At 43.0% G+C, this 27,193-nt stretch overlaps 1 protein-coding gene across 1 annotated transcript in view; it reads left to right on the top strand.

Moving 5' to 3' along the window:
• Nucleotides 1-27,193, top strand: part of kcnq4 (potassium voltage-gated channel subfamily Q member 4) — a gene marked incomplete at its 5' end in the record, with an annotated part of 141,263 nt that overhangs the window by 102,748 nt on the left and 11,322 nt on the right. The window contains 6 exon segments of the mRNA XM_080441490.1: nt 572-682; nt 1,071-1,166; nt 3,405-3,493; nt 7,273-7,398; nt 14,327-14,556; nt 15,284-15,383. Coding sequence (XP_080297616.1) covers nt 572-682; nt 1,071-1,166; nt 3,405-3,493; nt 7,273-7,398; nt 14,327-14,556; nt 15,284-15,383 — 752 coding nt within the window.

Consider the following 27,193-nt stretch of genomic DNA (forward strand, 5'->3'; position numbering starts at 1 on the left):
CATTATAAGTAAATGTCAGGAATTCTAAATTTACTTGAGTACAAGTACACAAGTATTTGTATCAAAATGTACTTAAAGTACCCAAAGTAAAAGTACAAAAATGTTTGAAAATAGCAGATCTACAAGCTCAGCTATTTTCAAATAGCCTAGGTATAAAATAGGGCTAAAGTGGTTAATGTATGTTTTATAATGTAATAATTTATATCTGCGAAGTAACTAGTAACTAAAGTTTTCAAATAATTGTAGTGGAGTAAAAGTACAATATTTGGCTCTGAGGTTTAGTGGAGTAGAAGTGAAAGTATAGACAATTGGAAATACTCCAGTAAAATAAAAGTACCTCAAAATTGTACTTAAGTACAGTACTTGAGTACATGTACTTAGTTACTTTACACCACTGCTGACAAGTAAGCTTTGCGTTTGAACTGTGTGTAACTACTGCATTGACATTGCATCGAAACTTGGTGTGCGTGTGCGTGTGCGTGTGCGTGTGCGTGTGTGTGTGTGTGCGTGCGTGTGCGTTTGTGTGCGTGTGTGCGTGTGTGTGTGTCTGAATGTGCGTCTACACACACAGATCACGCTGACCACCATTGGCTACGGTGATAAGACCCCTCGCACCTGGCAGGGGCGGCTCCTAGCGGCGGCCTTCGCTCTACTGGGCGTGTCCTTCTTCGCCCTGCCCGCCGTAAGTCTGAATGAACCAACACACATTAATAGTGAAAATAGCTCATCTGACTAGTTTCACTTACTTCTGAATGTCTCTGAACAGGTCGAATTATTTTTCAAAGTGTCTGAAAATCTTTTGAAAAATTCGAGATTTTTGTTGATGAAAAGAAATTAGATTTTTTTGTAGGAATAAATATATACTGTACTTGTGCGGAATGCGCGACCCATTAAAACAGGTCCTGTGTTTGGGAAACAGTGCTTTGGTGCAGTGTTTCTCAACCTGTGGGTCAGGACTCACAGAGACCCCCAGTTCAAATATGATTATTTTGGGGGGGGGGGTCGCAGCCTGAAAAGGTTGAGAACCTCTACTTCATATTGTGTGACCTTTGACCCCTCCGTCCCCGCAGGGTATCCTGGGCTCAGGTTTTGCCCTGAAGGTCCAGGAGCAGCACCGACAGAAACACTTTGAGAAGAGGAGAACGCCTGCAGCCAACCTCATACAGGTAGATGATGACAGAGAGATACTCTGATCCCATCAGCATCGTGTTTCAGTGTCATGTATCACCGCTGTGTTTTCATATCTTTTTGTCTCTTTGTATTTATGACTTGTTTTATTGACATTAATAATGAGTGAGGCCAGAGGGTCTGTGTACGCAAACCACACAATCCCGTAGTCCAGAAGGTAACACTGATAACGCACACACTCACACACACACACACACACACACACACACACACACACACACACACACACACACACACACACACACACACACACACACACACACACTCACACACACACAGAACCAACAGTTGAAATGGATTCAGTGCAAATCTTGACCTTCTATCCAGATTGCTGTCAGCCTTCCATTATAGTACATTAAATAGAGAGAGAGGTCGAGATAATTCACACTTAACTGCCCCGATCACGAATGGTGTTGTCTTTCAACTGTGATGCGCGTGTGTGTGTGTGTGTGTTTGGGTGTGTGCACTTTTCCCGGTTCTTCCCAAGATTAATGGTTGTTTTTATGGTTAAAACAAGATTTGTGGAGTTACGGTTGCAAGTAGGAAGCGATGGGGTTTGTGTCAGGCGTTTAGAGGTTAGGTTTAGGGATTAGTGATGGAGTTATGCCTGATTCATGCATACTTGCGTGCTGGTGTCATCAACCAATCTACAAGCTCACAGCTTGCTTATTTATTTATTCATTCATTCATTCATTCATTCATTCATTCATTCATTCATTCATTCATTCATTCATTCATTTATTCATTTATTTACCAGGGACAGTGCATCCACGTAAATGAGCCGGAGTTAGCCAGAGTTGGCTAATTTTCATCTGTAGTCCCTGAGCAGGCTGTTAAGAAAAAAACAGACATCATCATCAACAATTCAAGACAAGTAGACATAGTACAGAAGACAAAACAATACAGTAAAATATGAGACACCAGTGATTAGTTGAGATGATAATTACCCACGATTACAAATTTGGTAAGCTTTAAGCCATCTCTTAAGGTTGAATTTGAAGGTTAGATAGTTGTTGGTCTCCCTCCAGAATAACGCGGGCAAAAATCCTTGATTATGCGGGCTAAAATCCTTGATTTTGCCATCAAATATTTTGCAATTTGATGCGGTGAAATTGCGGGAAGTTGTGAAATATGCGGAAAGTTGTGAAATATGCTGCAATATGCGAAACATGCGATATGCGAAAAGTTGCGAAAAATGCGAAATATGTGAAAAGTTGCGAAATATGCAGAAATATGCGATGCGACGTGCATATTATGTGATGCGCATATTATGCGATGCGATGCGGCCTTTTTGAAAAAACGTTACCCCCGCATAATTATGCACCATTTTGATGATTATGAGGTCAATTCTGCGATCGCATAATCACATTTTTCTGGAGGGTCTTACTTCTGTAGAGAGACTATTCCAGTGATGGGATGAGGCTCTAACAGAGAAGACTGTTTTGCCAAACACACTCTGTCTGAATGGTACCTCACAGTCCCCTCTGGTAGCTGACCTTGTTGTTCTGTCACCACTTTCCCTTCGCTCTATGAACTGTTTTAATGGTGGAGGTACAAGCCCATTTAAAACCTTAAAAATGAGACAAGCATCTGCAAAATGTTTAAAGCTATCAAAATTAAATAAGTTATACTTTTGAACTATAAGGCAATGGTGGTAACGGGTGGGTTTTTGATCAAGTGTTTTTTTAACGTCTGCTTGTAGAGTGATTCTATGGGTTTGAGAGTGGTTAGATTTGTCTGTGACCAGGTTGTGAAGCAGTATGTGATGTGTGAGAAAATCATAGCGTGCATGAAAAGTTTGGCTGCGTCTACTCTGTTGTTAGATGTGCCTGAAATTAGACAGATTGATCTGCTATTTTGGAAATATCGTGACAATTTGTGCAAATCTTTTAATATATATTTTTTACAGCGAACATTTGTCAAATATTTTGTTCCAGGGACACCCCCCCAGAAGCAAAGATTTGAGTTACAAATGTTCGCTTTAAAAAATGTTTATTCAAAGATTTGCCGCGCTATGAGCTTGTAGATCTGCTATTTTTGAATAGCCAAAGAAATCTAAAGTGACACAGATGCGTTCGCGGATTAAATGGGTTAGTAAAATTGCCGTCTTAAGTATAGTAATGAAATCAAAGCTGTGTGTGTGTGTGTGTGTGTGTGTGTGTGTGTGTGTGTGTGTGTGTGTGTGTGTGTGTGCGTGTGCGTGTGTGCATCTCCAGGCTGCGTGGCGCCTCTACTCCACAGACGTCCAGCACCCCTACCTGACGGCCACATGGTACTTTTATGACAGCATGCTCCCTTCCTTCAGGTAAGTGCTTCCCATCTGGAGCCCTGATGGCAGCTCCTTGCCTGGCACTGAGTGGAACGTGTGGACCGCGGCCATGTTCAGCAGAAAACATGGCCGGGCTGTCTGTAGCCTGGGTGTCAACATGACATGATGTATACCGTGTTGTGGTTGTTGTCGTGATAGTGTAAGATAGTGTAACAGTTTGAGAGTTGTTGTTGTTGCATCATGAAATCTGGCGAAGGTCTTAACAACACCTAAAACAACAGAACCAACCAGGTGCTCAGCAGAGATACAAAATGAATAAAAGATATTAGAAGTAGAATACAGATTATTTTTGATTTATTTAATCGCTGGAAACCATCACAACAATTTAGGGTTAAAAAGACAATCGAGGATAAAGAACAAAATGAAGTCAGAGACTTCCACACTTCCATTGCAGTCCTTTCACATGAAACCGAGAACATACTACAGTGCTGCTGCTATAGGATCCATGGGAACAGGAGCTGAAGAAACACAGACTCAAAGATCAGGAGGAGAAGATGCAGATCTAAAATTTGCTTGAGTAAAAGTCCAAAAGTATTGGTATCAAAATGTACTTAAAGTACCAAAAGTAGAAAGTACTCATTGTGCGGAATGTCCCCATTTCACAAGTTTTCAAATTCATAAAATGTTTAAAAATCATTTGAAAATAGCAGATCTACACAATGCGTTGCATCGCGACACATTGTGTAGAATTGGAAACACTCCAGTAAAGTAAAAAATACCTCAAAATTGTACTTAAGTACAGTACTTGAGTAAATGTACTTAGTTACTTTACACCACTGCCTATGGGGGCATAAGGCATCGGTAATGTTTCACAGTCTTTTGGCAACCGGTCCCACGAGAGAGTCCCATCTCCAGCAGCCAGCAGCCTCTACAGTTCTGCGCCAGCCAGGTGATCTTAGGTCGGCCCCGTTTCCTTTCCCCCGGTGGTGTCCATCTGAAGGCCACTTTGGGGATCCGCTCTGGGGGCATTAGTACTGTGCGTGCCATCTTTAGTCTTCATCAGGGCCTTAAAGGTATCATGACATTCATTTTCACTTTTTTTATTTTCAATGTTTTATTTGGGGTTTTATGACCTCAATTACACCCAAAAAACCTGAACTTAGAACATTCAGTGGATTTTTTGTGGTCTGGGGTTTTCTGAATAATTAGGCTGAAAAGTAATCTGAGCTTGGCCCTTCGACAGTGAGGTCACAGTCGATTAATCCCGCCCACTCTCCTCCTCGCCCCTCCCCTCCCCTATCCTTTCCTTTGAGGGGGCGGAGCAGAGGCGATGATTGGCAGGCAAAATCCCTCACCAGCGACACCCGCAGGCAAAGATTTCTTTTTGCATTGCAGTTGAAAAGGCTTTAGAAATGTGAGAGAAAAACACCTGCCATGGATCACTGGAATGGAATTTTCACTTAAAACTTTTTGTACACTTTTGAAGGACCAGGACAAAGACTTTGAATGTGGTGTAAAAGTGAATGTCATTAAACCTTTAAACCAGGGGTCTTCAACGTTTTCAGGCCAAGGACCCCCTAGCTGAGAGAGAGATGAAGCAGGGACCCCCTACTCTATATTGTATAAAATTGTGTTTCAGATTAAAGTTATTTTTTTACTTAGTCTGCTATTTTTTCCCTCTACACCTATAGCCTCTTTGCCAAAAATAGCCGATCTACAAGCTCTCAACGCCTCGCAGCGCGAGGCGTTGAGAGCTTGTAGATCTGCTATTTTCGGCTAATGTTCCCCTCAGAAAAGGAATTCTAGGGTTCAAGTGGTTAATGTAAAAAAACGAAATCCTATCACACAAAGATTTGGCGGACCCCCTATAGTAGCTATGAGGACCCCCTAGGGGTCCCGGACCCCCTGTTGAAGACCCCTGCCTTAAACCCATTAAGATCAGGAACGTGTCTGTCATTTTACATTTGAACCACTTTAACCATTATTTTATACTTTGGGCTATTCAAAAATCATGAAAATGTATTTTGTGCAAATCTTTGAATATATATATATACATATTTTAAGCCACCTTTGTAACTCAAATCTTTGCTTCTGGGGGTCCCTGGAACAACATATTTTGAGATGGTGGTCCGCGGCCAAATGCATATAATTGTGGGGGTCCTTGACATGACATCAGATAACAGTTTTAGAAGACTAAGATTAGGAGATTACTATTAGGCTACCCCAGAAGCAAAGATTTGAGTTAAAAATGTCCGCTTACAAAAAAAAAACATATATTCAGAGATTTGCACACATTTTCACGATAAAAACAAATAAATAGCAGATCTACAAGCTCGTTTAAGCTTGTAGATCTGCTATTTTTGAATAGCCCAAAGTATAAAATGATGATTATAGCAAAAAATCATACATGTTGACGTTTTCACTCGTTTGAGAAAAAGGCAGAAGACGCACACATCCCAAAGCTACTAGGCTCTGGCTGCTGGATCAAAACGTCCACATGTAATCAAAATGAATAAACTCTGCACACCAGTAATACTCCCGTTTAGTCCTTTAACATTAATGTTAACGTTTATTACTTTTACGTTAACATTTTGAAACGTTTCCACCAGATATGTTTAGTCTTGTTTTAGATCTGCATCTTCTCCTCGTGATCTTTGAGTGCTCGGGATCTTATGTAAAACGTCATCTAAGTCCCAATACACAGTATACAATGTCCCCATATTCTGAATACATATTTTTTTATAACGCGGTCGATTTGGAACACACTGAAGTTTACCATTGTATGGCATATTGTACGGTATATTCCATCGTACGGTGTATTCAACATAACACATCGATACACTAGGTTGTAGTTGGCAGCACAACAGTTCTCGTTCAAATTGTGGGTGAATCTTTTTGCGGGAAAATTATTTTCACACATACATTGTAGACACATTTGTAATGGGTTCAACATTTTCAAGTTCCCAGTGGCTCCTCTGCACACATCCATACACAACCCATTAAGACTGGGAACGCATCTGTGTGTCCTTTGGCTATTAAAAAATAGCAGATCTACAAGCTCGTAGCGCGGCACCGAGTACCGCGCTACGAGCTTGTAGAGCTGCTATTTTAGAAAAAACGTGAAAATGTGCGCAAAACTTTGAATATATATTTTTTAAAGCTTATTTGTAGCTAAATTGTTTGCTTCTGGGGGATTCTACAAATGTCTTCTAAATCCTAAAAGTTTTTTTTTTTTTTTTACTTAATGTTGCTATAATATCAGTGGTTCTTAAACTTTACACAAAAATACACAGATGCGTTCCCAGTTAAATACAGTTTTCTTGAACCCCCCCCCCCCACCACCCATGCAATTTTGGCATTAGTGACATTCAGTGGTGCTACAGAATCAAAATCAAAATACACCCTACATTATGAAACGCTAACGCCATCACTGTTGCTCTTATACTTTCCTACATTTAGTTCGATAATTTCTTTAAATTGTGCATTTACTTAATTTAACTAATTTTGTTTGCTTAAAAGGAGGGGAATGTTCAGTCTTCTTGAATTTGCCTGAAATCAAGCCTGTCTGTCTCACATAGTTTTCTTCCAAATTGGATCTTTCCGTACGTACACACACACGCTGTTCCCCTTCTTTTAAATGTTTGGACCATTAATTTGTCCTTTTTTTTGTTTTGTTTTGTTTTTTTTCTCTTTGCTTCATTTTAGTTTGTTTGTTTTGTTTGTTAGTTTGTTGATTCCATTTGTCATGTCTTCCGTTGTTTATTTTTTCCATTCATGTATTATTTTTGCACGTTGGGTTGGCGTCGGTCGGTCAGAGAACTGACGCTGCTGTTCAGCCACCTGCAGCCACAGCGTAGCGCCAAGAAGGTTCTCCACAACTCCTACCACACGCTGCTGTCTGGGCTGAGGCCCTACAGCTCCCCCTATCTGTCGGGGGACAGGTACGCTCTCCCAATCGCCACTCACACACACACACACACACACACACACACCCACACACACACACACACACACTACACACTGCAGGTACGGAAGACGTGACACGTCTGTATAGAAACAGGAAAGTTCAGAAAAGAGAAGAAAAAAGAAACCAAAGCTGATCTGTTCCCCGGTCTGTTGTGTGTGGGAGTGTGTAGTCCTGTTGTGTATCTTAACTAACCGTGATTAATCACTGATCTGAAACCAGTGTGTGTGTTCCGATCCATCGACCCCCCCGATGACGGGTGTGCTTTCTCTTGCTTCTTGTGTGTTGTGCATCTTTGTCATGTCCTTTCTTCTCACCCTATACCATGTGACCTCCGCTATAGGGCTGGGCGATCAAATCAATATTACTACCATTATTGTAATATACTCGATTCATTTGTATGGTGAAAATAGCATAATCCATTATGCTCGCAACGCATCGCATCGCCCCACGTTGTGAGCCTATTGCAGTGGTTTCTCAATCTCTTTCATGCCGCGGACCACCAAATTGATATGTATTTCGGACCCCCATCCGAAAATATTTTGTGCCAGGGACCCCCCAGAAGAGAAGATTTGGGGTTACAAATTCAAAATTATTCAACATTTTCCAAACAATTTAGATATTTTTCAATTATTTTCAAAAATAGCAGATGTTCAAGCTCACAGAGTCTCACGAAGTGACGCGCTGTGATAGCTTGTATATCTGCTATTTTTCAATAGCCAACGTATAAATGAATTAAGTGGTTTAGATGATTATGATGCTATGTTAACTGCTTTTGCTGGGGACCCCCTGGAACCCCCCCCTCCCCGGACTCCACTTTGAGAACCAATGGCTTATTGCATTCAATAATTGACCAATTATCAACCAATTATTGGTTGATGAAATTATACATGAACCTTTCTTCTTGATGTGAGCGAGGTTAAGTCGGTTATTGTTGGGTTCGGTATGCTTTAGTCTAATTGCCCAGCCCTAAGCTCCGCCTCCTTCCATTCACTCACCTGTTTCCTCTTTCCTCCTCTCTCTGCCCCCCCCCCCCCTCCCCCCTACCCCCCCAACCCACCATCTATCTCTCCTCCATGCCATCCCTCCATCTTTCATCCTGTTCTCAGGAAGGACGTCCCGTGCAGGTTTGTTTCGTCATGTCATGACATGAAGGTGTGCTTGTTCCCCCTTTAGGGTGTTGTTGAGCTTTTTAGGTTCGGGTTTTCGGTTGTTGCTCCTTTTTTATTAGACTTTATAATATTCAGTTGATCCCTACTACTGTTTGTTTATTTATTTTCTCAGGCAAAAAGTGACACTTTGTGTCAATCTATTTACTAGGCCATACATGGGCAACTGGCGGCCCGGGGGTCACACGCGGCCCCCACCTTCACTTAATGCGGCCCGGAATACTTATATAGTATTGATTTCAGCTGTTACAATTCCAAACATGCAAACATGACCCGCTTTAATAACTTCAGTCTGTAGTAGCTTAATGACTAGTATTCCAATTATATTGTCTTTTTTGTGTCCAATGTATTTGTATTTAAGTTCATAACGTTAACATAAGTATAACTAAATGCATTAAATAAAAAAAAATTACTTTTCAGGATTCCGTGACGCATTTTGAGGTTGTAGATCTGCTATTTTTGCTACTTTTGTGTGACATAGAATGGCGAAGTATGGCATTAATTTACGAAAAAAGTTAAAATAACGTTCAGTTGAAAGGTGTGCTAAGCGCTAAAATATGTCCCCCATCCAGATGAAACGGCAGGGAAAAATAACAAAAACTAAATTCAACAGGTAACTTGGTAGACCGGTATAATTTAGTAACCTACTTACTGTAAGTCATGAAAATCTAGTGACTTGTGTACATGACCTGGACTTTTCTCGAATGACTCGAGACTTGACTCTTACTGTAAGTCTGATTTATACGTTCGTTGGTGTTGCGTCGCCGAAAATAGATAATGCTATTTTTGATCTACTATTTTTGGCGCGCAAACGCCGGCACGCGAGATTATAAGATACCGTAAGCATTAAAAAGAGCTGAGACTGCATGCACTACAAACGTGGACGATAAAAAAAAACGTTAGACCAGCAGAAATGTCGTCTTTTGATTTCAAAGAGTCTTTCCTCTTACTTTACAATGAGGATTAATTGGTGACTTGATGGATGGACCCAGGTGAAGCAATTAGGACCCTGTCACCCTTTTGCATGCTTTGCTTCTTCACCGATAGACGTCGTCCCATCAACACATAACATCTTCATAATCCAAAACAATGCCTTTTTGGAGAAGATTTGTCCCCGATGTTTGCTTTTGTTTTCTTTTGTTTTCTTTAACCCATTGATACCTAGAACGCATCTGTGTCACTTTAGATGTCTTTGGCTATTCAAAAATAGCAGATATACAAGCTCATAGCGCGGCACCGAGTGCCGCGCTACGAGCTTGTAGATCTGCTATTTTTGAAAAATCGTGAAAATTATTTTTTTATATTTTTTTCCGAATTTTTTTTAGGATTTTGAATTTTTTAGACGCGGCCTCAGGTCTTAATGGGTTAAGAAAACGTGATATAAAGTAAAGGCCTCTTTGGACTATTGAAATGCCACAATTCCTTCACTTCAACTACCTCCCTATACCCTTCCTTCCTCCTTCCTCCTTCCTCCCTTCTTCTCTGTTTTTGCCACGTTTCACCCTCACGTTGGTGGGGTGGTAGGGTGGGGTTGTGCACCCTGGGTCGAGCCCCAGGACGTCTGGTCCACCTTCACCACCGCCACCGCCCCTCCACCCCCCTCCACCCCCCTCCACTCCCCTCCACTGCTCTCTCCACATCTCACTCTCTGACCCTCTGCCTTGTGTGTCTCCCCCAGTCAACTGGTTTCTAAAAAGCGGGGTCTCTTCAGGATTCACGCTGGCCGCAAGCAGAGGTATCCCCCCGGCGCTGAGCCTGTGCACGGGGCACGCTAGATCACATCACCCCCCCCCCCCACTCCATAACACCACCACCACCAGTCACCCAACCCCATCCCTTAACACACACACACACGCACACACACACACACACACACAGACACACACGCACACACACACACACGCAAACACACCCATCCTATGCACTCCTCACCAAGTCTTTTGGACCGAATGAGCGAAGCGGGGAAAAAAATAGCCTTTTTCTGTTGAATGGAGTCAGTGTGAAAGTGACTGTAACTGAATACAGATCACTTACAATGGAAGTCAAAAAGCTTCTTTAGCCACTGTCAACCTGGCATCCCTGTTTTAACATCCAAACATTTTATCTACAGCTTTGTATATTGGGTATTTTAAAATATATAGTTTTTTTAATGTTCCGTAACCATTGCACAGTACATACTGTAGGGATGGGACGATAATGGTTATTATCGTTTATCGTGATTAAAAAACGCTCACAATAATCGTATCGTAGAGATTTTAATTTTTCGTGAAATTTGTCCCCCGTCATAGGGATCAATTCACCTTTTCAGAGCTGCATATCCGGTACCCGTTAAACCCTCTAGAATTGGTAAAACGCACCTGTAGAGAACGTACTTGATACAGTCTTTTCACTTTTCACTCTCTAAATCTCTTTGCCAAAAAATTGCCGATCTACAAGCTCACCACGCGTCGCAACGCGAGCTTGTAGATCGGCAATTTTTGGCAAATGTTCCACCCAGACTATGCGATGCTTGGTTTGAAGTTGTTTAACAAAAGTGGCATTTTAAGAGTTTTAAGCATATTTTGATTATCGCGATAATATCGTAAATCACAATTATTTTGGCCACAATAATCGTGACATGATATGTTCATATCGTCCCATCTCTAACATACTGTACATATATTTTTGGGCTGAACTACGCTCTCACTCGCGGTCCACAAATGCTTGAGTGAACCATTGACTCTGGAAGAGAATGAGATGTTTTATGCTCTTTTACTTTGGACAGTTTCTCTGGACTGGGCTTGGCGACCACAAAATGGAGAAACTAGGATCTGTTTTTTTTTTACTTGGGAAAACCATTGTATTCACAACTACTGAAAATGCTAAGTTTTTCCTTCCAAACACACGGAATGAAAATAGACATTTTGACCGATAAGCCACCATGACATTCCGCAAAAAGGACACATATTGAAGTCAAAGAAATTGTTCTTATGTTTTGTGCATGTTTTCCATTGAATTGGTGTATACATTATTCAGCATGCAATCCCACTTTGAGTTGTGCTCCACTGGTTTCTATTAAATGCTCCTTTTCACATTCTTGGCATGCAAGGAATTCTCTGCATGTCTGCGAAAGACGCTGCCAAATTTCTGCAACCCTTAAATGCATCCAAATCACTTATTTTACTTCCCGACTGCATGCAAAGGTCTGGCACGCTCTCTCTCCACTCTCTCTCTCTCTCTCTCTTCCTGCCACTTCCTTCTACTGTAAGTCTACCTGGAGCATTTTCAGCTTGCTCGTAGGAAATGCCGTTTACACTAATGCCCCTCAACTATTACATTTTTAATATAAATGGCCCGCCAGAACACACACACACAACGAGGTGTATGTCATCACGGAGAGAGTGAACAACGAGGCTGTAATTGCCCTCTGGCCCATGACTGTTTGAAATGCGTCTCAAGAATCTGTGTCACTGTACATGCGTGTAACATGCTTACATGCATGTGTGTGACATAGCCTACGTGTAGCAAGAGGCAGCGGAGGGAGAGAGAGAGATACGGGGGGTCTCTAGGGTTTATTATCACATTAAGACCGGGTACACATCTGTGTCATTTTTAGATTTCTTTGGCTATTCAGAAATAGCAGATCTACAAGCTCATAGCGCGGCACAGAGTGTGAGCTTGTAGATCTGCTATTTTTGAAAAATCTTGACAATTTATGCAAATCTTTGAAAATATATATATTTTTAAAGCAAACTTTTTTTTACTCAAATCTTTGCTTCTGGGGGATTCTACAAATGTCTTCTAAATCCTGCAGTTTTTGGAAAAACTTCTATATCAGTGGTTCTCAAGGACCCCCAAAATGATATGTATTTGGCCACGGACCCCCATCTCAAAATGTTTTGTGCCAGGGACCCCCAGAAGCAAAGATTGAACAGTTAAAAATGTTTGCTGTAAAAAATATATATATATTCAAAGAAAGACACATTTTCATGATTTTTTGTCAAAAATATATATATTTTTGAATAGCCAAATAAATCTTAAAATGACACAGATGTGTCCCGGTATTGAATGGGTTATAATTACGGTATTAGATTAGCTTTCCTCCTGTAAACGGATGACCTTAGATTGTGTCTGGCCTCTGGCCGCAGCCATGCGTTGGTGTTGTAGACTTGCTAATGAGGCTCCTTCTCTTGGTGCGAGTGCCCTCTGATGTGTATTATTATTGTGCTCCATCTGAAGGCACCGGGGTAAGCGTTTCCTCCACTCTAGTGGTACGGCAACTTAGCCCATTAAGACCGCGGGAAAGCATCTGCCATTATCTTATACTTTGGCTATTCAAAAATAGCAGATATACAAGCTCACAGCGCGGCACCGAGTGCCGCGCTGTGAGCTTGTAGATCTGCTATTTTTGAAAAATCATGAAAATGTGTGCAAAGCGAAAATTTTTAACTGAAATCTTTGCTTCTGGGGGATTCTACAAAATGTCTTCAAACCCTAACATTTTTTAGAAAAAAACTTTTGTTGCTATATAATCAGTGGTTCTCAAGCTGTTTCATGTCAAGGACCCCCAAAATGATATGTATTTTGGCGGTAGACCCCCATCTCAAAATATGTTGTTCCAGGGACCCCCCAGAATCAAAGATTTTAGTAATTTTTTTTCGCTTTGCACACATTTTTCAAAAATACCAGATCGACAAGCTCATGGTACGGCTATGAGCTTGTACCGTATATCTGCTATTTTTGAATAGCCAAAGTATATAATAATGGTTAACGTGGTTAAACAGGTGCGTTCCCGGTCTTGACGGGTTAGGTGGCACATTTTCCACAGTCCCCAGCACTCCTGCATGCGAGTCTCGAATCAGGTTTCAGCGGGATTTCATTTTTTTGCTGAATCAGGCGCTATGATATAGGCTGTTGAAATAAGCAAAATTCTCGAGGGCAGGATCCATTTTTAGCAACGGTCTCTGTGGTCAGACCCCCCCCCCCCCCCCGCCTGAGAAACGAAAAATGTCTATCGCTCCCAATCTCTCGTCCTTCAGCCGCTGTTGTCGTCTGCTTTATTGTCAGTCGGTCTTTAAATGAGTCGGTAGCCATCATGTTGTGTGTTCCTCTACCTTCTCTGACATACTAATATTTAGGGCCTGACAGATATCATCAGTTTGGCCGTTAAATCAGCCATTATTTGACTTTTTTGACTGTATTTGGCTATTTTAGATTTTTTGGGGGAATTGGTCTTAAAGGGATAGTTAACCCCCAAAAGGACATTTTTTTCGATCGATTAGTCACCCCATGGAGACTTGAATTCATGGACATTCTTTTGTTGCATTCCTAAGCCAATAATTTGATGACCAGCGGTTCAGGTAGGAGCCACAATGAGACTCTTTGTGTCTCCTACCGGAACCGCTGCCGGTCTGAGTTTAGATGTTCTCAAAAGGAAACTTTAATCAAAGTTGTTCAGATTGATTTCAAGATTTTGTACTTTTGACAAACATCGGTAATCAGGATCGGCATCTTAACCAAAACTCGCCTACACTAACTTCCTAACAAGCTCAAGGCCACGTATCCACCCATTCTGCTCGGCTTAAGCCAGGTCTTAACACAGCGTATACTGTAGTTTGCCCACGGGGGGAGGTCAAATACCCCCCCCCCGTTAAGGTCAATCAGGGTAAAAAACACCAAAAGAAACCACCGCCCCCCCCCAAAAGAAAGGCTTGCTTCTCTTGACACCCTCTGTCTCTGCCTGCTGTTATTTATTAGCAACAAGATCGGCTTCCGGGATCGGATGAGGATGAACAGCTCGCGGTCGTCGCAGTCCATCCGGATCAAGGCGTCGCCGCTGGCGCCGGCGGGGGGGCTGCGCCGCTCGCCCAGCCAGGAGAACATCCCCGACGCCACCAGCCCCGGGAAGGTGCAGAAGAGCTGGAGCTTCAACGACCGCACGCGCTTCCGCACCTCGCTGCGCCTCAAGCCACGCCCTCCGGCCGACGGTGGGTGTGGCAGCAAAGCATCACATATACTGGACAGTGCAAGTACAGTATATCAGTGGTTCTCAATCTGTGGGGCCAGGGGCCCACTTGGTGGGCTGTGAGGATCTTGCAAGTGGGCCCCCAAATAATTTACCAAAAAAATAATGTTTTGAAAAGAGTTTTCATTGTGATATAGATAATTAGGAACTTAACCCATTAAGACCGGGAACACATCTGTGTGATTTTAAGATTTCTTTGGCTATTCAAAAATAGCAGATCTACAAGCTCATAGCACGGCACTCGGTGCAAATCTTTGAATATATATTTTATAAAGCAAACATTTGTAAAATATTTTGTTCCAGGGACCCCCCCAGAAGCAAAGATTTGAGTTCAAAATGTTCGCTTGAAAAAATACAATACTCAAAAGATTTCCACAAAATGTCACGATTTTTCAAAAATAGCAGATCTACAAGCTCTTGAGCTTGTAGATCTACTATTTTTGAATAGCCAAAGTATAAAATAATGGTCATAGCTCAAATCTAAAATGACACAGATGCGTTCCCGGATTGAATGGGTTACGAAAAAGTGATAAAGTGACACTACTGTGAATTTTCTGTGTGTTTATTTGGTCCTCCATGTTGTTGTGTCCTAGTGAAGGGGGTGTGGGGTGGGGTGGGGGGGACGTGGAGGATAAACAGTGTTGTGACGTGTGTGTTGATGTTGTCCTCCATGTTGTTGTTGTCTCCAGTGGAGGGTGTAGGGGAGGACAGCGTGGAGGACAAACAGTGTTGTGACGTGGCCATGGAGGAGGTGATCCCTGCAGTGAAGACACTCATCCGGGCCGTCAGGTCAGTACAGTGCTTATAGCTCTTTAACACTAACCGTCCAGAACCCTGAAAGTCTGTGATGATGTTTACGTTCACCTTTCCGTTACAATCAGAACCATCCCTGCGGTACGCTGGGCAAGACCTAGCCGCTTGAGTGTCTAAAAACGGAAGTACCGGAATTAGGCGCAAGTACCGCCCAAGGAAATGACGTTACAATATCTGTTAACATTCTCTGGGAATGAAACAAGTGTTGTGATTGGTCGGAAAAATCGTTTCCGGGGTAAAATGCGTACGACGGACGTCCCGCCCCTGTAGACACTCTCTGCATTAGGTCGTTACCAGGCTTTTCTCTTCGCACATGAGTGAAGGCTGGGAACGAGGCTACCCCTGAAGAGTTTTAAAAAAAAATTAAAACAAGTTCTGGACTCCTAGAACTCAGGGTTACTGCCACCTCCTGAGAAGGCCCCAAATTAGGTTCTGAGAGCCTTATCTGTCACCGAGCCATAACGTATGCAAACACATGGAAAAACCAGTGAAATATTATGTTTCATGGGACAGCACGGGTCATTTAGTTCTTCTAGTCGCAAAGAGCAGAGTACAGGCTGGGGTTCCCCAAACGTTTCAATGCCAGGCTGCGCCCCTCCTATTGTGAAATGAGTAAAAAAACAACAACTACGTATTGATTACGGCAGTGGCTCAGGGGTAGAGCTGCCGGATGGGAACCGCGAGGTTCCCAATTCGATCCCGAGCTCCCCCAGAGATAGTGTCGAAGTGTCCTTGAGCAAGACACTGAACCCCTAATTGCTCCTGATGAGCAGCTTGCATGGTTTCCTCCGCCATCGGTGTAGGAATGTGTGTGTGAATGTAATGCACAATCTATGTAAAGCGCTTTGGATAAAAGCGCTATATAAATGCACCATTTACCATCTATTATTTATTATTATGAAAATGATCAGTTAGATGTTTCCAATGCTTGGGTTTTAATGGTATTGTAATTTATGACATACAGTACATGCTGTATGTCTTAAATGCCAGAAGCATATAGGCCCTACAGATGATACATACTATGCCATAAGTACTAATTCTAATTAGTGGTCCATAAACTGTAATAATACCCGACCTGTCTCTCTGGTCTCCTCTGGGACATTCACCGGGTCGGTTCTGCATTATCTCGGAAAACCAATCGGATCTCGGAACGAATTTCTCTTCCTCTACAAGGAAGTTATAATGGTTACGATGGTCTCCATTCTGAACGTTTGACACATAATGTGCATGAAGGGCGTCTCATACTGTACTCATACTGTACTCATACTGGCGTGTAGAGATGGTGAGTCGGGGGCAGGGGGGGAGATCGCCCCGGGGCGCCATACAAGCTAGAACAGCCAACCGCTCACATCCCCCCCAAAAGTGTCTACTCTGTCCATTAAGTGACCAGTTAGAGGAATTGTGCATTTTGTGCCGTGACCGTGTGTTTCACTTTCAGCTGAGTGAGTAGAAATGTCCACTTAGCAGAGGGAAGTAACAGAGCCCTCCCTCAGGCGGGGTTACTTCCCTCGCTGTGATGACCTTGTCGCTCAGCCGGGCCGGGGCTCATTGGCCCAGGGTCATATGTGAGGTGGCGTGACGGGGTGCTGTAGCCTTATACACCGCACCATCCGGAGTCAGTGGGGATTGAACTCAAGAGAGTTCAGGAAACTCAGTATTTTGCAGTGGGCTGTAGTCTGGACACGCACGCAGGCAGCCACGCACGCGCACACACACTCTCTCTCTCTCACACACACACACACACACACACACTCACACTCACACTCACACAATAACCTCACAGATGACAGTCACACAGTACAGGCTGTACAGAGACAGCATGACCGTATTAGACAAACGATATCGTACAGTTTGGACAAGGACAATTGTATTAGTTTAATGACAATTGATTAAGCACACACACACACACACACACACACACACACACACACACACACACACACACACACACACACACACACACACACACACACACACACACACACACAGGTAATACAGTAACGTTCATCCTCTTTCCACTGTACCTTTGGTCTGGATTAAAAGACTGTGGTGTAACACTAATTATGACAATGAATCAGTCAGTGTCTCATGTACCATGATTGGGTCGATGTTGTTACTATGTTAACGATGGTTGAGTGAATAGCAGGGATGTGTGTGCGTGTGTGTGTGTGTGTGCGTGAGTGAGTGAGTGAGGGTATTTGTCTGTCGGTCGGTCGGTCCTGTGTGCGTGCGGGTGTGTGTCTGTGCGTGATTGAGTGAGTGAGGGTGTGTGTGTCTGTGCGTGAGTGAGTGTGAATGAGGGTGTGTGTGCCTGTGCGTGAGTGAGTGTGAATGAGGGTGTGTGTCTGTGCGTGAGTGAGTGAATGAGGGTGTGTGTGTGTGTGTGTGTGTGAGTGAGTGAATGAGGGTGTGTGTGTCTGTGCGTGAGTGAGTGAATGAGGGTGTGTGTGTGTGTGTGTGTGAGTGAGTGAATGAGGGTGTGTGTGTGTGTGTGAGTGAGTGAATGAGGGTGTGTGTCTGTGCATGAATGAGGGTGTGTGTGTGTGTGTGCGTGAGTGAGTGAATGAGGGTGCACGTGTCTGTGCGTGCGTGTGTGAGTGAATGAGGGTGTGTGTGTGTGTGTGCGTGTGTGCGTGAGCTCAGGTGTGTGTGTGTGTGTATGTGTCACAGGTGCATGCGCTGAGCATTTTTTGAGTGAGCAAAATAAAGCACAGACTCAGCAAACCTATAACACACTAATGACCATCTCTGGCCAGAACCCAAAACCATCAGCACCCGGGGTCTCACTGTGTGCTTAACCCTGTTAGCATCTCTACACACACACACACACACACACACACACACACACACACACACACACACACACACACACACACACACACACACACACACACACACACACACACACACACACACACACACACACACACACACAGTGTAATAGGCCCGAGTTTTTCACTGATGATGGCAAAAACCAAAACTACAACTGCCAGCAAACATCTGCTGTAGGGGCCAGGCTGCTGTAGGGGCCAGGCTGTCTCTCCAGAGGTTCTCTGCTTGATGGGAGCGGATTAGAGCCGATCACTCCCTCAATCCCCCGTCAGCGCCGAGTTTGTGGTGGTTATAGCGTGACATCACACCTGCGTGGTTTTATTCTGGTCTGGTCCTGATGTAAGAGTGGGTTATGTGAGTGGCGGCCCGCTCGGCTTCATTGAACAGTAGCTGAATGTGGTTCATATACTGTAGGCTATGCATGAGGAACCCTTAGCGATGGTGAGATCGAACGTACGGCCACTCGTACAAAAAGTCCCATCAAACCCTTTCAAATCGCTTTCGGTTTGCAAACTAAGTGCCAATTTGTTGCAGAAACCCCTGCAGTCACACGGAACGCAGCTTGAGGTGTGTGTGTGTGTGTGTGTGTTTCCTAAAGCAAATGCACGAGTGGGGGAGGGGGGGGGGGGGAGCACAGACTAATGATGCAGTTAACCCATTCAATCCGGGAACGCGTCTGTGTCACTTTAGATTTCTTAGCCTGTAGATCTGCTATTTTTGAAAAATCGTGAAAATGTGTGCAAATCTTTGAATGTATATTATTCTACAAATGTCTTCTAAATCCTAACAGTTTTTTGAAAAAAAATCTGTGGTGCTCCAACTATTCCATGTCAAGGACCCCCGTCTCAAAAGATGTTGTTCCAGGGACCCCCAGAAGCACAGATCGGAGTTAAAAATGTTCGCTTTAAAATGTATATACAACTGTATATTCAAAGATTTGCACAAATGTTCAAGATTTAAAAAAAATAGCAGATCTACGAGCTCATAGCGCAGCACTCGTTGCCGCACTATGAGCTTGTATATCTGCTATTTTTTTAATAGCCAAAGACATCTTAAAATGACACGGATGCTCTTCCCGGTCTCAGAGGGTTAACTGTGAGATTGTTCTGGGACAGTAGCTGTGTTATCCCCCTCCTGTAACTCTCTGGGGGTTGTTTGGGGTGTATTCTGGGAGATGTGAGCAGCGTGTCAGCTGTCTCCTCGGAGCTTGTTAAGAGATTCGGTGTGTGTCGCTAAAGGACACTCCGGCGGGGCCGACGGGAGACTTCAACCCAAGTCCCACCGGCAGACGGATGCCACAGGAGTTGAATGGGAAGTCAATCATTTGCCCCGGAGCGTTTACCAACTGGAACTGTGTCATTTTTAGATTTGAGCTAAAAAGCATTGTTTTACACTTTGGGCTATTCAAAAATAGCAGATATACAAGCTCGTAGCGCCGCACCGAGTGCCGCGCTACGAGCTTGTAGATCTGCTATTTTTGAAAAATCGTGAAAATGTGTGCAAATCTTTGAATATATATATTTTTAAAGCGAACTGTTTTAACTCAAATCGTTGCTTCTGGGGGTCCCTGGAACAAAATATTTTGATGGGGGTCCGCGGCCAAATACATATCATTTTGGGGGTCCTTGACATGAAAAAGATTGAGCACCACTGATATAGAAACATACGTTTTTCAGAATACTGTTGCGATTTAGGAGACATGTAGAATCGACTTCAGGTCTCAATGGGTTAAAGCCCTATATATATATATATATATATATATATATATATATATATATATATATATATATATATATATATATATATATATATATATATATATATATATACAGTATGTTGTGTTGCGTCACATCTTGTCACATTGTGAGCTTGTAGATCATCTAGTTTCTCTGTATTTCAAGATATGTTTTCGCTAGGAATGCACCGGTTTATCGCCCGGTGCTCACCTTTTTGATTGCCATCGGCACATCACCAAATAATATGAAATAAAACGTCAGTATGGAGCGCCAAAGTCTGGCGTAATTTCGTTTTTTTTCTGAATTCCCATAGACGTGTTTAATATCGCGTCAAATAAGAACTGTGTTCCAAAAATAAACAAATGACCCCGGCGGTTTGACTCTTATGGATATGAAGCATCCACTGACGGTGAGAAAACGCTAATGTTACTTCCGCCGATATCGTAACATTTTCACCAGAAACGGACTGTATCAAATATGAATGACTGACTATCATAAACGATACAGAGCCTCCTCCCCGACAATATCGCCGAGACAGTTTGTTTATTTTTGGACCACAATTGTTATATGAGACGATTCTAAGATGACCCAATGTTATTCTCCATAGAGAAATTACTTCCACGACCCCGGGGGATGAACGGGTGACGTCAGGACTTATGTGCTCTATTGGCCCATAATTGCCCAATCAATGCACCTCTAATGTTCACCTAATGACATGCCTAAAACAGGGACACCAGGTGGAAAGCAGGTTAACCTAGTAGTGAGCCACAGAATTAATTAAACGTGTATTGTATGTACTTAACACGCGCACGTCTTGTTTGCGGTTGCTAATGTGCGCACGCATGCAAAGTCAGCGTCGGCGAAAAACAAAAAGAACGAAGTCAAGCCAAAAGCATCCTGGTGTAGCGACCCAGGAAAATAATTAACAGCATTACAGATGGGCTTTTAGGTAGTTGATCCAAAGTTCCATTGTGTTAGGGGTGTGGGGACTTTTCGTGGCGCGCGGTGACACGGTGTGATATATCATCGTTTGAATCCCTTTATTCCACTGATACAGTATTATACGATCCCTTTCGCTGCATTCTGTTTGACTCAGCACATACAGTACTGTATGCTAGCTCTGACCTCAGCTGCTCCACGCCGCATACGACGGAGGCGGAGAACTCCTATTCATAGTACAGGTGTGTACGCACCAGGTGTGCGCGCGCACACACACACACACACACACGCGCGCGCACACGCACGCACACACACACTCACACAGCCCGAGGTGCAAGATTGATGTCTTTAACCCATTAAGACCGGGAACGCATCTGTGTAATTTTTTTTACATTTCTTTGGCTATTCAAAAAATAGCAGATCTACAAGCTCATAGCGCGGCACCGAGTGCCGCGCTATGAGCTTGTAGATCTGCTATTTTAGAAAAATCGTGAAAATAGGTGCAAATCCTTGAATATATATTTGCTAAAGCGAACATTTTTAACTCATTTTGAAGATGGGGGGGGTCCGCGGCCAAATACATATAACTTTGGGGGTCCTTGACATGAAAAGGTTTCAGAACCACTGATATAGAAACATGGTTTTTCAAAAAACTGTTAGGGTTTAGAAGACATTAAGTAGAATCCCCAGAAGCAAAGATTTGAGTTGAAAATGTTTGCGCTAAAAATATATATATATTCAAAGATTTGCACACATTTTCACGATTTTTCTAGAATAGCAGATCTACAAGCTTGTAGATCTGCTATTTTTGAATAGCCAAATAAATCTGAAAATGACACACAGATGCGTTCCCGGTCTAAATAGGTTAAAACAAAGGTAGAGTTTTTTTTCTTTTTCTTTTGCAGCAGTCTGTGTAGTGCTGAGCGCTCATTTTGCAGAGATACATGTGGTTTGTCAGTGCCTTAGCGGGCTGGCGGACCACCACAACAAATGTGTACTGTAGGCTGTTTATGTAGGGAAGGCAGGAGGTAGGGAACGCATAGCACCGCTGTCAGGCTCAATCTTTGCATCTCCATATTTCATTTATTTAATGTTTTCTTTTTCTTCATAGATGAACCACTTAAAAAGTTTTTTTTCTGTCTACACCAGATTTCTTCGCCAAAAATGTATGATCTTCAAGGCGAATGTTCCCCCCAGAATAGGCATGCTGGGGGTCAAGTGGTTAATGCCCTATTTTCAAGGTTCAAGGTTTCTTTATGGTTGTGTACAGGTACATAAGAGTAACATTATTTTGTTCTGGTTCCTCAGACATCGTTTTATACTTATATTTACGTAATCTATACTTATATATAGTTCTCTATCGTATCGAGACTATCTCTCGACCCAACAACTATTTCATAATTATGTATGATTTTTTTGATTTTTTTTTTGATTTTTTGAAGATCTAGACTCCTATCCACTTCCTTGTTAACTTAAAACTTAAAAATTCTGTATCTCGGCTCCTGAGTACTTTAATTTTTTCAATGAAAAATCTCTGGCAGTGGGCAAACGCGGCCAGAAATAATTCAGGCTGTGAATTAAGACACACCAGTCCTACTGGCACGCACGGGTATATAAGGCCCAGGTGTGCGTGATTACACAGATTTGTTTTATCTCCACTGAGCAGTCGAAGACAAGGGTCTTCTTAGCAGAAGTGTAGAAGCAAAATAATCAGTTATTTTTTTTAATGGAAAAATACTTACAAGTTTGGCAGCCCATTGAATCCACTGCAGTGTGCAGTTCAGTTCAAAGATCTGGTGTTGAGTCGCTCCTCTCGGGGTTGCCGTCGCGGCTCGTTTGTAGGTAAACAAACAAATTCCTTGGGAATCAGACGCAGTTCTATTCAACGTCACTATATGAGCGTATTGCTGGCGGGTTCGGCCAGCTTCCGCGTTCACGGTGTAGTTCTGTCTGTGGATCTGGGTCAGTGACGCAGACGGAACGCGCTGGGTCTGCCAGAACATTCCTTAGGGTACCTGTTGCCTTGATTCATTAATGCAGGCATTGTGCATTTCTGCATAGGGTAAATTGTGACCCCTCACGTTTCAAGCACAATTCCTATAATCCCTGTTCTAAGCACTGTCCAAACAGTCGGAAAAATATATATATATATATAAAATTAAATAAATACAAGTCTGGAGATGGATGGCGGGGGGGGGGGGGGGGCTTCCTCTGCGGCTGTATGTGGGCTGTGTATGGGTTGCATATGCCCACAGAGGATGGCCATGACCAGTGTGTGTCCTGCCTGGTTCCTGGTCACGCCATGCATAGCAGCTCGTGAGGATTCCGCCTCCTGTATGAATTGTTTCATCTTGCCAGCTAGGGCTAGGGGGAGGCTATGTGCCTGTTGTTAGAGGCAAGAGGCCAGCCGTTTCCACTCCAGCCCAACAGACTAAGCGTCCCAGGGAGGCAGAGCTGGGTGAGCCAAGCTCAGGCTATGGCTCCACCTCTTTACCTGCCCTGGCTGGTGTAGACAGGTCTGTAGAGATGGATTTCTTTCTAGTGAGAGAACTACTCACGAGTATTGGCAGCAGGGCCGGATCTAGGCATAGGCAAGGGGGGGGCAATGCCCCCCCCAAAAGCCCTGACTGCCCCACCAAAAAAAATAAAAAATATTATTATTCTCCGCCCTGATTTGCCATGGGCAGTGTTGCCAGATATTGCGAGAGAAAGAAGCCTAGGAAAACAAGCCCAAAAGAAGCAAAGTAGGCGAAAAAAACAGAAACCATTTTTTTGTCCACGCCCCATCAGTATTTCCTATTGTCCCCCCAATTAAAAATATCTGTATCCGGGCCTGGTTGGCAACCTATTTAATCCACTGCATTGTGCAGTGCAGAGAGCTGGCGTTGAGTCGCCCCTCTCGGGGGTTGAGGTCGCGGCTCGTTTGTAGACCTGTGAAACAACCGAAATCCTTGGCAATCGGACGCAGAACATTCGGCGCACCATACGAGCGTATTGCTGCCGGGTTCGGCCAGCTTCCGCCTTCTGGTGTTAGTGGACCTGGGGGTTCCGTGACTCAGGCGGAGCGCGCTGGGTCTGCAAAACGTTCCTTAAATCAGTCATTGGAGCACCATGTGGGCATGTTGTTGGCGCTGTCAGCTTACGCGTTCGGGGTGTATATAGTTCCGTCTGTGGATTCGTGTTCGGTGACACAGCGGAGCGTGCTGAGACGGTCAGGGGTGAGCAGAGCGCACCATACGGGTGTATTATGGCCTGGCCGTTTACGCACCTGGGTGTAATCCTGCGTGGTGCACCACGGATATAGAAACATACTGTTGGGATTTTTAGATATGTATTTGGCCGCGGACCCCATCTCAAAATATTTTGTTCCAGGGACCCCCAAGAAAAAAAATAAAAATATATATATATATATATATATAAGATTTGCATGCTATGAGCTTGTGAATCTGCTGGATTAACAGGCTGAGTCACCAGGCTCGTCACCGGGTATTAGTTGTACCTGGTGTTGAATCAGGCTACACCATCTGCGTAGGCCACATCTTGCCTTTTTGTTCCCCCCACTATCTGGGTCACATGTCAACAGTCACGAGAGGACAATGACGAAGGGGAATCCGAGTTTGCTGATTCGGCCCAAAAAACTCTCTCTCTCTCTCTCTCGCGCTCTCTCTCGCTCTCTCTCTGCGCTCGTGAGCCTGGCTCGTGGCTGAGGTGACACACGTGGTGCAGATGTCACCTCCTGTCCCTGCCATGATCCTCCGCTTCCCGCCCGGCGGAGGCGGTGGCGTCTTTGCAGCCTCGCCATGATGGCCCAGTTGCCATCGGGCCAACTTACACTGTTGTACAGTAGCCAGTGGTGGAAGTAGTACTTTTTTTTTTTTTACTTAAAGAGCTGGTGCCATGTTTTTGCACTTTTTCTGTTTTTCATGTGTCTATGAGGTTGATAGAACTTCATAAAGCCCCCCGGTGGTGTTTTTATGGTGTTTTATGTCTTCTCTGACTATTTGGAGTTTCTTCCTGGAGGCTGAAACCTTGAGGGTCAAACGTGCCAATAGAGAAACAGCGCTTTAGTGACATCACAAAGCCATACCCTCCCCCTCATTATCATAACACAACAGGTGTGGGCATGAGGAGGAGGAGGGACTAGGACAGGTGGGTGGTGCTAAGGTGGTGGAGGAGGTGCTAAGGTGAGAACCAGGTATACTTAATGAACTGGAGGCGTGTCCACATAAAAACATAATTTTAACAATTTCTGTACACTTTTTTTTTGTTGAAAAAAATCCTTACATAATAATAATAACTTATGATCAGGTTTTAGGGTTGAAAAATATCATGGCACCCCATCTTTAAGTAAAAGTAGCAATAGTACAATATAAAAATCATTTGTTACAAGTAGTAAAAGGCCTCTAGTCAACATTTCTACTTGAGTCAAAATATACTTGCAGTACTCAAATCTTTCAAAATGTGTCCTTTTTGGACGTGATGTGACCTTGCTATTTTCGCAATTCTTTGTACGCCATAATTGTACAACGAAGTATAATTCAGGGTTACAGTTAGTGGTTAATCAAACTAGTCGATTTAGTAGATTATTGATTGATTTGATTTAAGCTGCACTAACTTTCCTCTTCTACCCCGGATTAGAACCCGGTTTCCTGCGCAAGTGCTGACATGTTTACCATTGAGCTAACAGAGCCTGCCTGCTTGCTCAGGGGATCAATTCAATCTTGACCTTCAGGTCAAAATTCATGTCAGATCCTGTGTCTAGGTGAGACATGACCTTTGACACGATCTAAATGTCTCAATAGAAGAGCAGGGAGACCAAATGTAAGTTATATTGTATGAACATACTCTACCATACAGATTGTATAAGTTATATTGTATGAACATACTCTACCATACAGATTGGACAAAATGACATTTTATTCATTTAAATAAAAGTTGCATATAGTGCCGCTTTAACTTACGTGAGCAAGATTAAGTGGGTAATTGGTTCTAAATATCATTTTTGATACCTTTTTGTAAGCTGGCCATGCAGGCCCTTGCCATGGCCCAGTTGCCATATCCTGCCAGCTACAGTAGCACAGTAGTAGGGGGGGGGGCTTGACGCCTGACCATGTATTATGAAAGCCACTTAGTCAAGCCAGGAGGAGAGTCAGCATTTTCCAGCTTTTCTTTTTCTTTTCTTTTCTTTTCTCTTTTTTTTTCTACCCACACCTGAGACCCACCCTGAGTGAGAGGGGGGAATAAAACCTGCATGTCCCTGCAGAGTAGAATAGAATAGAATAGAATGAAATAAAATAGAAAAGAAAAGAAGAGAAAAGGAGAAAAAAAAGGCCAGGAACGCAGGAATCATCAAGAAAAGCAGGGAGTAGCTGTCAGGTGGTGCTTTGCACCGTGGTATAAATACACACGTATGTATATATGTTCAGTATAAATAGTACATGTTGATGTTGTATGTATGTGTGCTGTTATAAATCAGTGGTTCCCAACCTTTTTAGCTGAAGACCCAAAACAGAAATGTAATGTCTCCCCGTGACCAAAACTAAAAGAGCAGATCTACAAAAATAGATCTACTAGCAGATCTACAAGCTCACATGCTGTGAGCTTGTAGATCGGCTATTTTCATTTGGCTCTACTTCTTAAACATTTGTTTTCGAATTTATATATTTCTTTGGATAGTCAAAAAAATACCAGATCTACAAGCTCATAGCACGGCACTAACACCGTGCTATGAGCTTGTAGATCTGCTATTTTTTTGCTAAGTCTGGAATATATATATATATATACATCTTTAACTCAAGTCTTTGCTTCTGGGGGTCCCTGGAACAAAATATTTTGAGATGGGGGTCCCCGGACAAATACATATCTTTTTGGGGGTCCTTGACATGAAAAAAGTTTGAGAACCACTGATATTAAAGCTATATATTAAAGTAAAAAAAATATATATATATGATTTAGAAGACATTTGTAGAATCCCCCGTAAAAAAATACATAAATTCAAAGATTTGCACACATTTTTCACGATTTTTCCCAAAATAAAATAGCAGATCTACAAGCTCGTAGCCTTGTATATCTGATATTTTTTGAATAGCCCAAAGGATAAGATAGTGGATATAGCTAAAACAAATCTAGAATGACACATATATGCATCCTGGATTTAATGTGTTAACCTTCAACCTGTCATTATAGACAAAAAGGAAACTGAAAAACTAAAAAAGATACTAGATCAGCACTTTTTTGCCAAGCAACACTGTTGTTGTATGACGGTATATTGCATGGTCC

The sequence above is a fragment of the Gymnoscopelus braueri genome (genome assembly GCF_963280865.1).
Source record: "Gymnoscopelus braueri genome assembly, chromosome: 11".
NCBI classification, from domain to species: domain Eukaryota; kingdom Metazoa; phylum Chordata; class Actinopteri; order Myctophiformes; family Myctophidae; genus Gymnoscopelus; species Gymnoscopelus braueri.